Raw genomic sequence first — 14,588 nt, 5'->3', positions numbered from 1 at the left:
GGAGTCAGTGCAGTGGATCATTCTAGTCCACATACCTAATTATGCCAATTATGTCTGTGTAGATGGCCGATAGCAGGGCTGTAATTTAAACCCTAGGTCTCGGTGGTAATGGGCTAGCCTGATGTACCACTGTGCCACCCATGCACCTAAATTCTAGTATTTATAGCGTCCCTTATTTAAATAATGACCTTGTAGTACAATTTTAAAAGCCGTTATGTCTTTCTGCCACTCACATTTTATTTGGAACTTTAATTTTCTCAATCATATTAAGTACTAGTTTAGTAAATAATAGCATCTGTATGGCTGGGCACTGATGTTGGTCAAGAAAGACTGTTCCAGAAAGTTGATGTTCCAGTTCATCCCAAAGCTGTTCAGTGGGGCTGAGGTCAGGGCTCTGTGCTGGACACTGGAGTTTTTATTAACTGATCTTTTATTTAGACCTTGCTTTGTGCACAGGGGCACAGTCATGCTGGAACATTAAATCTCCCTTATATAATTGATTTATTACACCTGCATTGGATCGCAATTGTAGTGGATGAAACATGAATTCAGTTATTAGAAGGGGTGTCCAAATACTGACATCCCCTAAACTCAAAATCTTTGAAACTCTCCTGTTTCACTTTTAAACTTGTGTTACTGCTCGGGGTTCTGAGAAACTGTAAGAATAAGCTTTTTTGAGAGTCTAAAACGCTTATCAATACAAAAATAAAAAAAAGCTTAACGTGACAATGTATTCAAATACCGACACAGGAACACTAAACCTCTCTTAATTATTACTGCTCATAAGTTCTCTCCACTAATGAAATTCCTCGCTTGTTTTAGTGCAATAAGTCACGTTAAGCTCTCTTGATGCATGCTCAATAATCCAGGTACACAAATCCACAAAGTTGAATCAGTTCATCTGGACACAAGTTTGTTGTAGAGCTACGTTTCGTCACTCATCCAAGTGACTTCTTCAGTCTGAGCTGGAGGTGAATAACCCCAACCAACGACAGATCACTGTCCATTGCATAACAATGAAACCAGTGATCAGGTCCATATGCAAATCACAATGACCATTAATTACAATGGCTATGTGTGCCTTTCACATGTGATTGGGGTATAGGTCCTATCACGGCTGAAGGAATCACTTGGGTGAGTGATGAAACGTATCTCTACAACAAACTTGTGTCCAGATGAACTGATTCAACTTTGTGGAAGTCACGTTAAGCTTTGTGCACCTCCACACTCCATAGGAAATAACGGCACAGCAGTGCAAAAGCAGTTTTGCCACTTCTCATGTGAATGTGCCGGTACTGAACTCACTAAGGAATACAATATTCCAAGATTAAGCATCTCCACGATTAAGAAGCATAAGAAAAGTAAAGGTAAAGTGCAGGTATATTGTATTTTTTATAGATTTTAACTGTTTTCAATTGTATTTCAGTGTTTTTTTTATATTATATTTGTGTTATTGTCAGAGTATATGTGTCAAAACCAACCACATTATTTTGCATGAGCCTAAAATATATGCAGTTCCACATGACCATGGAACGCATTAACAGGTTTCCCATACATCCTTATGGGAAAAAATACCTTAAAACTCAATGTCTGTAAAGCTGGACACCACTCCCAGAACCAACTGACGTTGAGTTTCAAGGTACCACGGTATATTTTTTAATGTTCGTTTAGTGTGTTTACGAACCTGTCCTGTGTGTTCAGTTTCATCTTTGTTGATGAGATACATCAGAAAGAATCTGCCAAAAACACAGAGAAGTCATGAACACATCATTAATTAGGTTTACTTTAGTAGAAAAGTCCGCAGCAACACATAATTTCACTAACAGTACATTTACAGAAGTAAAATATAAAAAGGTAATAAAGAATGGACACTCACAGATAGTTGGCCAGGTTGTGCTCTTGTAAGGTGTGGGTCTCAAAACCATGAGGTGTGGTGTCAAAGTAATCATTCCCGATTCCACAGATAAAGCATTTAGTCTAAAACCACAGGGTTAAATGTGAGAAACGATCATTCATATAAAAGAATTAAAAAATCTACTTATCTCTGGAGCGCTCACCTCCATATCCTCCTTCACCTGCTCCTGCTGATCTCTTAACTCACCAAAGGCGTCAATTATCAAACCTGGTTTAAAATATAAAAGCATTTAATGCCTGGAACCTTCAACAACATCCTGTTACCTGTATAAAATGTAATGCTCTTCTAACTGGATGCTCTGGTAGATCCATTAACAAAGTCCAGTTGGTTCAAAATGCAGCAGCTCGAGTGTAACCAGAACTAGAAAGTTTAATCATATTAGTCCTGTTATATCATCTCTACACTGGCAGCCAATTAAATTCTTTAATTACAAAATACTTCTACTAACTTATAAAACACTGCATGGTCTGGCTCCCCAGTATCTGAGTAAACTTATTGATCACTACAGCCCAGCACGTCCACTTCGTTCACAAGGTGCAGGGTTACTTATAGTTCCTAGAATTAAAAAGATCACGGCTGGTGGAAGAGCATTTTCTTACAAAGCTCCACAACTTTGGAATAATCTTCCTGCCTCTGTTTGGGACTCGGACACAGTCTCGATGTTCAAGTCTAGATTGAAAACATATTTAATTACTCAGGCTTTTGATTAGTCTTGTCAAACTAAAGATGCAAACTTAGTTATGCTGTAATAATTAGGGGTGCCGGAGTCTAAAGCTACTCTTAATGATTTCACATTGTAACTACATCTTCTGTTGTTTTACCCCGAGGTGGTTCTGACGGAAACGTGTTCACCCTCTCGAGGTTAAAGACTGCAAGTCGAGACTGCAGTGCCAACAATGCTGCTCCTACTAGTTGTGACGGAAACCTGGCATGTTTGCAACAAAAATGTCCAGAACTTACAACGGACTTTATCGCAGACTGGACTGAACAATAAAGAACTCCAATTATTTTTTTTGCTAGTTTTAACTTTCAGTTTAATTTAATTTAGTGTTTGTATGATTTGTTTAAATCCTATTTATTTAAAGTATCCTCCAGGCCACCCAAAGAGGATGGGGGTCCCTGCTGAGTCTGGTTCCTTTCAAGGTTTCTTTCTGTAATTTTGAGGGAGTTTTTCCTTGCCACTGTCTTTCTCGGCTTGCTCAATAGGGGTTTTTGGTCAGTTGAGCCTGGATTCTGTAAAGTTGCTTTGAGACAATGTCCATTGTAAAAAGCGCTATATAAATAAATTTGACTTGACTAAAATGAAAATTTTACTTAATATTGTGTTTTTCTAAATAAACCTAAATACAATTGAAATTTTACACTCATTTCCCTTATTTCTAGTTATTGTTTTATTTCCTGCACTTGTAACATGAGGATTTAACACCTCTTACCCTGAATGATGGCCAGCAGGATGACAATAACGAAGAAGAAGAAGGTGATGTCGAAGAGAATGCGGTAAAGCTCGTAAGGGTCTCCGGCTGGGTCTTCGATCTCATCACCGATACCTCCACCAGCTCTCACACCCACGTACATGTGGAACAGGTAGCACTGAGGAACAGCACAGACTTGTAAAGTCACTGAGCTAATAAACTGTAATGCAGTCAAGTCACCATTCCTTTATCTACCAATTTAACCACGTCCAGTTCCCTGTTCCTGTTATTTCCCTAACCGCAGAGCTACCACCGCCTCATAATCCACTTTAGGTGCTATTTTAACACTGGTTAAAATAATTCAGATTTAAAAGTAGATTAAAACACTTTACAAGTTATTCAGTAGTTAATGTGCATACAGAATGTACAAATGATTTAGCTTGAACATACAGTCATCATATCATCACACTTCATGTCAGGTGCATCCTCATCCTCGCTCTTGTTGTAGAACTTGCGGAAGAAGTTAAAGGCCACCACGGTGTAGAGGTAAACCACCACTGCCAGTAAACCCACAGTCAACACCAGCTGTTCAAATCAAGAGCACAGAAACGTCAGGTTAACTGATAACTAAACAGACGAGCCATACATACACCCACACCCGGGCACGCCCACAGAGACTAGCCTGTTTGCCATTGTGTGTTACGGAGGACAGGATGGTCCTCAGGGTCTTGAAGCCCATGGCGATGTCCAGCAAGTGAGCAGCAAAGAAGAAGTTGTTGTAATGGCCCAGAATAGACATGGTGGTGTACCAGATCAGGTAAAGGAAAGACTGGAGCAAGAGAGGGGAAAAATGTCTGGTTATATACTTCAATCTCAAAATCATTTCGACTTTATTCTTCAAATCAAAACTTAAAAAAAAAAATTTATTTAAAGTGGCCCTAATACACCGTCGTACACTACAGATGCAGTAGTCTGAGAAAAAAATCAGTGAATTAAATATAAAATACTTTGGCTGGACATACATTGTCAGTTAGAACAACTCCCATTTTCCAGATGTGGTACTTGGTATCAATCGAGCTCAACCTGAACAAAAAAAGAACAGAAAAATCATTAAAACATTTATAATCACATGATTTTGTCATTTTACTTAATAAACTATTTTTTAAGTAGTCGTTTTTATTCAGGTTCACCAGGACAGCAGTGAGGCCTCTTTCACCACAGCTTCCTCAGTGGGATCAAAGTCGAGTGCACTCTTATCCAGACCCAGAAGTTCAGCGATACGCTCGGCTCCGTACAGATCCCCGTATTTATTGATGACCTGGAGATGAACATTTACATTTACGTTTTCGGCATTTAGCAGACGCTCTTATTCAGAGCGACTTATAGAAGTGTAAACATTACCTTACTCTAGTTTAAGTAAACAACAGTCACAAATCTGCTAAAACCTGTTAGAACCAAAGTGTTTTTTGCAAGAAATGAATAAGAGCATTAGTTAGTAATTAAGTACAAGTCAGCTTAAGTGTTTAGTAAAGCGGTGATTAAGGTATTCAATCGTCTTTTGAAGACAGTGAGAGACTCAGATGTTCGGACAGAATCTCATTCGACCACTTGGGTGCCAGTACAGAGAAGAGCCTTGATGCTTGTCTTCCTCCAGTCCTGGGCGGATGATCATGTTAAGCGAGACTAGTGGCTCGGAGTTTGCGTGGTTTATTAGACCACGAAGGTAACTTGAGGCTGGTCCATTTTTGGCTTTGTAAGCGAGCATCAGCGTTTTAAACTGAATGCGTGCAGCTACAGGGAGCCAGTGAAGAGAACGCAGTCGTAGGTCAGATACATATACAAGCTAACCAAGTGAATAGTGATAAGTTTAGTTTTTGTAAAGACTTGCAATGTCGTACCTTCCTCTTGACAAATTTGTCCCAGTAATTATTAGGAAATGACCTGAAAGGTAAGAAAGAATGTATCAAAATGACCAGTAAGGTGAGTGATTATTTCATTTAAAAACGTGTTTAAATGGCTCTTACGGAGTGGCAATGACCAAACGATCCCACTGTCCTTTAATGTCATCATCAGACGGCTGCTCAGTGATGTACAAGCCATCAAACTCCAGCGTCCTCGCGATTTCTTTCTCTCTCTTAAACACCACCAATGGCACCTACGATAAACACGAGGTATTAGACTCACAGGCCAGCTTGGACTTTTCCTCTTTAACTTGATCAACTCCTAGAGGGCGACGATGTGTAGAAGGATTGACCTTGAGGCAGTAATATCCCACAACACAGAGGAAGGAAATGACGGTGTGCAGTACAGCCAGGAAGGTTAAGGTGGGCGCCATGTAACCAGTGCTCTCCTGAAGCACGTAGAATTCTACATCATCGTCTTCCTCATCGTCGTCGTCACCACCCCAGGACTCTTCATCATCGTCATCGTCAACTTCACCAGATACCTAAAAAATGACACTTTATTACAGATCTCAGTGCATGATAGGAATCTGTATTATGATTTTATCATTTGTTTAAAAGGTGTACGGAGAATAAAGGCGGTGGGAAGATAAAACACCTTATAGAAGAGCAGGATGAAGTTGATGGCGAACGCCACAAACAGTGCCAGCATTCTGAGGTTGTAGAAGTTACGAGCCAAGTAGTTCTGGAGACAGAAAATTAAAAAAGTCTTAAAGATTTAAACTAGAAAATATATTAATGTACTTTTTTTAATGTTTGTTTGCTAAACTTAAGGCCCTCCAGTGGTGCAGTGGTAAATTACACTAGCCCCCTACTACTGGGATCCAGAGTTTGAATCCGTAGCTGTACTATCAGCCAGTCAGGCGTCTTAATACTGTGGTGGATAAAACCCTTAAGGAAATACCTCAGAGATGGATTATGAGTAGAAATGAGTAGAGACTTAGTGAATGCGATAAGATGGAAAGAAAATAATCACCCTTTATACTCCCATCAGTGACCTTGTAGGACAGTGGAAGATTCTACCGTTAACAGAGATTTCTTAGCTAGAACATGGAAACTGGTCTAAACCAAATAGAACTGGGTTTTGGAGGTCATGTAATTGACACACTTCTTGTCACGTACACCACTTTCTAGTAACACTCCATTGTAGCAGTATTATTGGAATATGACTACTGGCAATCATTCACATTTACATTTTTGGCATTTAGCAAACGCTTAAATCCAAAGCAACTTACAGTTATGTTTTTTTGTATACAATTTGAGCAATTAAAGGTTGAGGGCCTTGCTCGGGACCCAACAATGGCAACTTGGTGGTGGTGGGGCTTGAACCTTCACCAGTACCTTCACCGCTGAGCTACCGCTGGCCCCATGTACCGCTGGCAATCATGTCCTAAGCATATCTACACATTCTAAGTAGTAGTTCATTATGTATTAATACTTCTAGTTATACTTTCACATTTACCAAGATACAGTATATTCAAATCAGGTGTGCAAGCAAAACACTTCTGATCCTTTATAAGCTTTGCTGCAGTTGCTTTATGTGACTAACTTCTCAAACCTCTAATCAGTGGACGACAGAGCTCGACGTCACTTGTATAATTTTGTTTTGTTTTAAGTGCTGATATTTAAATATGTACAAATACAAGTTATTTACATAAGTAACCATTATTAAACATATTCATACTCAAGGCTTACCAGCATCTTGGTCTTATAGACTTCCAGCACAGCAAAGAAAGTAGTCATTAACGCTGGAGGTTCATCTTTTGGTGGACCACGGCGCCTCCTTGATGCTGGCTTCTCCTCCACGACTGGCTCTTCAGGTTTCTCCTCTTTTGTTTTATCCTCTTTCTCACGATTCTCTGTGCTATAAATATTAATCCATATATAAGGTCAATGAGAGAAACTACTGATTTTGGATTTAACCAGGCCTGTCAAGATTTTTTAAAAAAAATTTCGGTTGGATTTTGAGCACCATGTATCATTCTTAGATTTACATCTGCAGCGTTTAGCAGACGATTTCATCCTAAGCGACTTAAAATTGTTATTGATTACAGTGCAAAAAAATGGAGGGTTAAGGCAACACATAAACAGAAACACACAAAGACTTACTCAGCTTTCTCAGGTTCTGACTCCTCTGGAGCAGCTTTCTGTAAAATGCACCAAACACTGATTATAAGTCACGTGCTGAACATTCATTCATTCATTCATTTCATTAATGATGGTTTTACCACCTTTTTATACTATTCAGGGTCATGGTGGGTACAATTCACTGGGTGCAAGGTAGGAAACACCCTAAACAGGTCGCCAGTTCATCACACACACACTCTGGGTAATTTTAGTATCTTCACTGAATCTGACTGCACGTTTTTGGACTGTGGGAGGAAACCAGAGCTCTCATAGGAAACCAAGCAGACATAGGGAGAACATGCAAACTCCACACAGAAATGACCCGGACCACCCCACCTGGGAATCACAGCCAGGACCTTTTTGCTATAAGGCAACAGTCCTACCTACTTAGCCACCGAACTGCCCATGACTAAACAATAAAACGCATGTTACAAATATAGTGGTACCTTGAACCTCATCAATTGGTTCTGGGACTGGCGTTGAGTTTAAAAGTATTTTTTCCCATAAGGATGTTTGGGGAAACCTGTTAATGCGTTCCACGGTCCCGTGGACTTACATATATTTTAGGCTCATGTAAAATAATGGGGTTGTTTTTGACACTTACACACTGAAAATTTCAGAGTGAATCTGATGGTTATTCCACACAAATGCAGATTTGTCTCATATTCGCACTTTGATGACGTTTTACCGCTTAAGCCAAGCACTGAACAAAGTGACTGTTCATTGTTAATTTGAAATTAAATAAATACATTTTCAAAAAACAAACTGAACACGTTGAGTTTAAGGGAAATGTTAAGTTTAAGGGTACAAATTTCTCGACGAAAGACATAGAGTTTCAAGGATTTTGAGTTTAGGGGACGTTGATTTACAAGATACCAGTAAACCTATAAAATGTGCTGACCTGGTGCTTTTTCTTTTCGACTGGTGGACTGGCTTCTGTGACGATCTCTGAGACATCCCCCAGTCCTGGCTCCGCTCCATGCTTCCCTTCTCTTTTAGCCGGTGGACTTATCAGATCTATAATGTTATCAGTCTCCAGTTTGTCTGCTGCGCCAACCATCTGAACCATATCTGGAGATGCCACCAGATCACCGTTCTCTGCTTTCTCATGCTCTACCACGTCTCCATGAATTCCAAACTGTGTAGGATCTGGCATGTTTCCCAAGATATCTGTTACCTTTATGTTTTTAGCTCCTTCCACTAGACCTCCTCCAAACATTGAAGACCAGATGATATGGAAAAATCCAAAGATAAAGCCAAAAATGCATTTGAAGAACCCGGTAAAGAGCATCCAGAAAAAGGAGAAGAACCCTGTGATCATCTCTCTAATGGTAAGTTTCTTGAATTTCTTGAACTGTTTCCGCATGCTCTTGAAAGTCAACATTTCCCAGAAATTTGACACTTTCTTCTTCATAGAGGTGTAGGCGACAGTGAAAGCTGAAGCAGACTCGAGGGATTGCTCTTCCTCCTCCGAAAGCTCATCTAACACACTGTGCGGCTCTTCAGTCTCCTCTTCAGGCCGTTCCGCCGCCCCTGGCTCGGATATCTGAGAAGCCAGCTGCATCTCAAAGATCGTATCCTCACAAAAGTTTACAAACAGCTCCATTTTCTCGCTCTCGCTCCCCTCGTTGACCATGTCGAAAATGAACTGCCGCTTGGACTCTTTGACCTGAGGCTTCTCCCACTGCTCCCTGCTCGATTCACTGATCTCGAAGTAGACGCGTTCGATCCTCTTGGCGCCGCCAATGATCTCGATACGGCCCAGGTAGGGCTCGAAGTAGCTGAGCACGCTCTCAGCCAGGTCCAGGAAGGTGGTCAGACGGGAATCGTGAGGCATGTGTTCGGACAGGTTGGTGAGCAGGACGGCCACGTTGAAGCCGATGTCCTTGGCCGGTTCGTGGAAACGTTCCACAAACTCCATGTAGTTGAACATGTCGTTTTCATCAGCCTCAGCACAAGAGAGAAGGAACTCAATCTCAGACTGGGTGTACTGCTTCTGGCTCTCCATTGATTTCTGGAACTCCTTTTTAGAGATAATTCCTTTCCCCTCGGGGTCGTATTCTTTAAAGTTGTCGGAGGTAGTAAGATCCTTCAGCTTGAGGAACATATCAAAGAACTTGAGTATCATTTCAACGTTACTTGAAGATTCCACTAATGTGTCCACCATCTGCTTTCCAATTGTGCCATTCACTACGTTACCTGTAAGAGAAAAATAATAATAATATCACATATGTAATTTTCATTTAAACTACAGTATAGAAAATACACAGTGGTTAGGTAGTTGGATACACCAGCCTTGTTTGGCTATTTTATCAGCTACACCATGTACTTATACAAGTGAATGCAATCCTTTCAGCTTCTCTGGACAATGTATATGTTTTGTGTATATGTATATATAACCTGTAAATGTACGTAACCTCTATAAGTGAGCAGTGCATCACATAAAAATAATTTTTTCTTGCTTGAATTAACTGTACAGTGTGCAACATGATGCACTTCACTTTGGTAGGACACCGTTTATACTTGGTACAGAACCTATAGTACCCACAAAAGACAATAAACCTTGGAAATGGTACTACTTGGTTTGCAGTTTGCACATGGTACTGCTTTTATGTGCACAGCTTTAACTGCACACAATGTCTATAACTGCACCTTTTAGTCTCACCCCGTTAGTTTTGTTCTGTTAGATGTCTTATATTCTTATTTTTTTATATTATTATATTTTTTATATATTTTTAAAATTTTTATATCTTGCTTGTATTACAGGGCAGCACGGTGGCTCGATGGGTAGCACTATCGCCTAACAGCAAGAAGGTCATGGGTCCGGGTCCTTTCTGTGCGGATTTTGCATGTTCTCCCCGTGTCTGTGTGGGTTTCCTCCGGGAGCTCCGGTTTCCTCCCACAGTCCAAAAAAATAAAGGCTGGGGCTTAATTTGCCGACCCGGCGGACTGGTTCCTTCCTGTGTAAAGTTTGCATGTTCTCCCAGTCAGGCCAACTGAAGCCATGAATTGCCTAAAAAGTGTGTGTGTGTGTGTGTGTGTGTGCGCGCCATGCCATAGACTGGTGACCTGTAGGTGTTTCCTGGCTTTCATCCAGTGTAACTGCAACCCTGACCAGGATACAGCAGTAGTAAAAAAGTACAATGCCTTAATAAATGAATAAAAAGCTTATTTCCCCCTGAAATAGGACTCAGGACATGAGTGGTGGTCAGACATGGGTCTCAAATGTTGCCCATGGTAGTGGTCATGTTGTCCCTTTTAACAGAGAAAGTATGCTGCTGCTAAGTAAATGATAATTTTACCCTAATGTGTCTAAAACCTGCCCTCAGTGAAAACTATAAATATACTGACAATTATCTTTACTTTTCTTCTGGCAGCAAACATTAGTGGACAAACACACTGGCAGGTAAATATATAACCGGTTCGACTCTAATGATTTTTGCTGCTTGTTCCATGTAGTGAGGTCAGAGTAATTACCCTCTAGAAGAGATAACATCATGACCACCATGTCCTTCTGCAAATCCATCAGCTCCTTTAGCAGCTCAATCTGGCTGGAGTCCTGAACAACAGCAAAATGAAAAGCTGTAAACAATCTGGAAAAAAATACTGACAAGCGATTTACAAAAAAATTCAGATGTATTGTGTATGTTGAAATACCTGCGATAGTTTCATCTGCATGTTGGCAAAGACATGCAGGAATCCAACGACAGCATCCCACAACCTGCTGTGGGCCAAACTCTGCTGATTCCCAATGCATGGACCCTGACCAGCAAATCAGACCGGTAACCATCACTATATGTTTAATCTAGACATTTCTTTGAAGGACCTCATATTGGTTAAGGCTTGGTTAAGTGTATAAACATTACCTGGATATACTCAGTCAGTGAGTTAAAGATCTGCTTAGCTACTGCCAGGGCTCTGGAGAAGTTCAGCTGACCTTGTTCATCAATGACGTCTTTTCCAGAATAATACCAGTAGAAATCACTTATAGATTCCTAGAAAGCAAATACATTCATTGTATTATAGCAGTTTATATCATTATAATTAACTTTTCTGAGTTAGAAATCATAATTCACAACATGAAGGTCAGGTGTTTTAGCCACATCCATTGTTAGCAGGTGTATGAAACAGTTATATGCTTTAAAGGAACTTTGGAACATTGGAACGTTGTTGCGAGCCAGTCGTTCTCATTCAGACTCCTGTGGCTGAACACACAAATGCTTTTTCAACTGAATGAACACAGGTTCAGAGAAATACAATAACAAACCTGGTGGAAGGCCTTTCCAAAGAAGTTAAGCCTGTTATTAATTGTACATTTGATGCTGTTTTGTTCATGTCGCTGCTAAATTATTTTTATTCTATGTTTATATATAATATACCATTTCTATTTTTTACTTAGGTCTGTTAGTGTACTGTCAGTGTACCATACTTTACATCTTCATTGCACAGTGCCTGATGCTGTACTGTTCATGCCACTGCCACATTTCTTATTTTATTCTATGTTTATATATAGTATTCCTTTTCTATTATTAAACTTGATATACAGTGTATCACAAAAGTGAGTACACCCCTCACATTTCTGCAAATATTTCATTATATCTTTTCATGGGACAACACTATAGACATGAAACTTGGATATAACTTAGAGTAGTCAGTGTACAACTTGTATAGCAGTGTAGATTTACTGTCTTCTGAAAATAACTCAACACACAGCCATTAATGTCTAAATAGCTGCAACATAAGTGAGTACACCCCACAGTGAACATGTCCAAATTGTGCCCAAATGTGTCGTTGTCCCTCCCTGGTGTCATGTGTCAAGGTCCCAGGTGTAAATGGGGAGCAGGGCTGTTAAATTTGGTGTTTTGGGTACAATTCTCTCATACTGGCCACTGGATATTCAACATGGCACCTCATGGCAAAGAACTCTCTGAGGATGTGAGAAATAGAATTGTTGCTCTCCACAAAGATGGCCTGGGCTATAAGAAGATTGCTAACACCCTGAAACTGAGCTACAGCATGGTGGCCAAGGTCATACAGCGGTTTTCCAGGACAGGTTCCTCTCGGAACAGGCTTCGCCAGGGTCGACCAAAGAAGTTGAGTCCACGTGTTCGGCGTCATATCCAGAGGTTGGCTTTAAAAAATAGACACATGAGTGCTGCCAGCATTGCTGCAGAGGTTGAAGACGTGGGAGGTCAGCCTGTCAGTGCTCAGACCATACGCCGCACACTGCATCAACTCGGTCTGCATGGTCGTCATCCCAGAAGGAAGCTGACGCACAAGAAAACCCGCAAACAGTTTGCTGAAGACAAGCAGTCCAAGAACATGGATTACTGGAATGCCCTGTGGTCTGACGAGACCAAGATAAACTTGTTTGGCTCAGATGGTGTCCAGCATGTGTGGCGGCGCCCTGGTGAGACGTACCAAGACAACTGTATCTTGCCTACAGTCAAGCATGGTGGTGGTAGCATCATGGTCTTGGGCTGCATGAGTGTTGCTGGCACTGGGGATCTGCAGTTCATTGAGGGAAACATGAATTCCAACATGTACTGTGACATTCTGAAACAGAGCATGATCCCCTCCCTTCGAAAACTGGGCCTCATGGCAGTTTTCCAACAGGATAACGACCCCAAACACAACCTCCAAGATGACAACTGCCTTGCTGAGGAAGCTGAAGGTAAAGGTGATGGACTAAACCCAATTGAGCACCTGTGGCGCATCCTCAAGTGGAAGGTGGAGGAGTTCAAGGTGTCTAACATCCACCAGCTCCGTGATGTCATCATGGAGGAGTGGAAGAGGATTCCAGTAGCAACCTGTGCAGCTCTGGTGAATTCCATGCCCAGGAGGGTTAAGGCAGTGCTGGATAATAATGGTGGTCACACAAAATATTGACACTTTGGGCACAATTTGGACATGTTCACTGTGGGGTGTACTCACTTATGTTGCCAGCCATTTAGACATTAATGGCTGTGTGTTGAGTTATTTTCAGAAGACAGTAAATCTACACTGCTATACAAGCTGTACACTGACTACTCTAAGTTATATCCAAGTTTCATGTCTATAGTGTTGTCCCATGAAAAGATATAATAAAATATTTGCAGAAATGTGAGGGGTGTACTCACTTTTGTGATACACTGTATATATATATATATATATATATATATATATATATATATATATATATACAGTATATATATATATATATATATATATATATATAATTTTTTTTTTTTTGTGTATTTCATCTATTTTCCACTTATTGTCAGTAATTGCTGTTTGGAGAGTCAAGTGTATGTTTTTTAATGGAAAGCACTCTATGTGAATTACAGGTGTGTTACCTGTAAACGTAGCAGGTAGTCCACTGTGCTGATAATGATGTTAACTGTGGTTGTATTTCCTGTCTGGGTCCGCAAGAAGTTCTGGAAATCTGTTGAGCAGGTCAGCAAGTTAAAATAAATAAGACATACTGACAAAGACTGAAAGAAGACACGGCACTGTAATAATCTCATGAAATAAATACATCAAGATTCTTACCATTGTTGTGGCCCTCACAAAGAAGCTGCAAAAACCTAAATAAATCCTTCGTAAATTCATCATTTTGCAGTACTTTGGAACCTTAAAAATGGAGCACAGAGATGAAAATAGTGAATAAAGCATGTTAAAGGCCAAAATATATGGACACCCCTTATAAATAGGGGGTGTATAAAATCAAGCGTACAGCCATGCAAAAACTGCCGGTGAAATACACAGATAAGCCAAAACATTAGGACCACCTCCACAAAAATGTGTGTGTGTTAAATGCAGCCGATATGATCAGGCTTGAAGACCTGAGGGACATTGATAAGGGATAAATCGTTATGGCTAGACGACTAGCTTAAAGTATTTTTGAAACAGCAGTGGGTTCTTACAGGCAGCTGTGGTGAGTACCAGCTGACAGTGGTCTGAGGAGGGACAAGCCACTCTGGACTGGTTGTTGGTAAGCTGCTATTGGGTTGCCCACCTACAGTGGGCACACAGGCATCGAAACTAGATCCTGTTGACAGCCAGGAAGCACCAGGAAGCAATATAAGATGAGCCGTCTCGCATCATACAGATTTAAAGGACCTTCTGGAAATGTCCTGGTACCACATACCACATGTCTCCTTCAGATGTCTTGTGAAGACCATGTCTCGGCAT

At 40.6% G+C, this 14,588-nt stretch overlaps 1 protein-coding gene across 2 annotated transcripts in view; it reads right to left on the bottom strand.

Moving 5' to 3' along the window:
* ryr3 (ryanodine receptor 3) overlaps nt 1-14,588 on the bottom strand; it is a 157,393-nt gene that overhangs the window by 2,036 nt on the left and 140,769 nt on the right. For both annotated transcript variants that reach the window (XM_063002326.1, XM_063002327.1), the window contains 20 exons: nt 13,947-14,027; nt 13,751-13,839; nt 11,282-11,410; nt 11,073-11,177; nt 10,893-10,974; nt 8,317-9,614; nt 7,398-7,435; nt 6,984-7,152; nt 5,887-5,973; nt 5,582-5,773; nt 5,352-5,482; nt 5,226-5,268; nt 4,518-4,645; nt 4,350-4,410; nt 4,010-4,156; nt 3,778-3,912; nt 3,349-3,505; nt 2,058-2,122; nt 1,877-1,977; nt 1,685-1,736 (listed from right to left, as the gene is read on the bottom strand). In XM_063002326.1, the coding sequence (XP_062858396.1) occupies nt 1,685-1,736; nt 1,877-1,977; nt 2,058-2,122; nt 3,349-3,505; nt 3,778-3,912; nt 4,010-4,156; nt 4,350-4,410; nt 4,518-4,645; nt 5,226-5,268; nt 5,352-5,482; nt 5,582-5,773; nt 5,887-5,973; nt 6,984-7,152; nt 7,398-7,435; nt 8,317-9,614; nt 10,893-10,974; nt 11,073-11,177; nt 11,282-11,410; nt 13,751-13,839; nt 13,947-14,027 (3,290 nt within the window). The remainder of the gene's footprint in view (nt 1-1,684; nt 1,737-1,876; nt 1,978-2,057; nt 2,123-3,348; nt 3,506-3,777; nt 3,913-4,009; nt 4,157-4,349; nt 4,411-4,517; nt 4,646-5,225; nt 5,269-5,351; nt 5,483-5,581; nt 5,774-5,886; nt 5,974-6,983; nt 7,153-7,397; nt 7,436-8,316; nt 9,615-10,892; nt 10,975-11,072; nt 11,178-11,281; nt 11,411-13,750; nt 13,840-13,946; nt 14,028-14,588) is intronic.

Source organism: Trichomycterus rosablanca, chromosome 9 (assembly GCF_030014385.1).
Source record: "Trichomycterus rosablanca isolate fTriRos1 chromosome 9, fTriRos1.hap1, whole genome shotgun sequence".
In the NCBI taxonomy this organism is placed as follows: Eukaryota; Metazoa; Chordata; class Actinopteri; order Siluriformes; family Trichomycteridae; genus Trichomycterus; species Trichomycterus rosablanca.
This window is presented reverse-complemented; position numbering and strand designations above follow the sequence as displayed.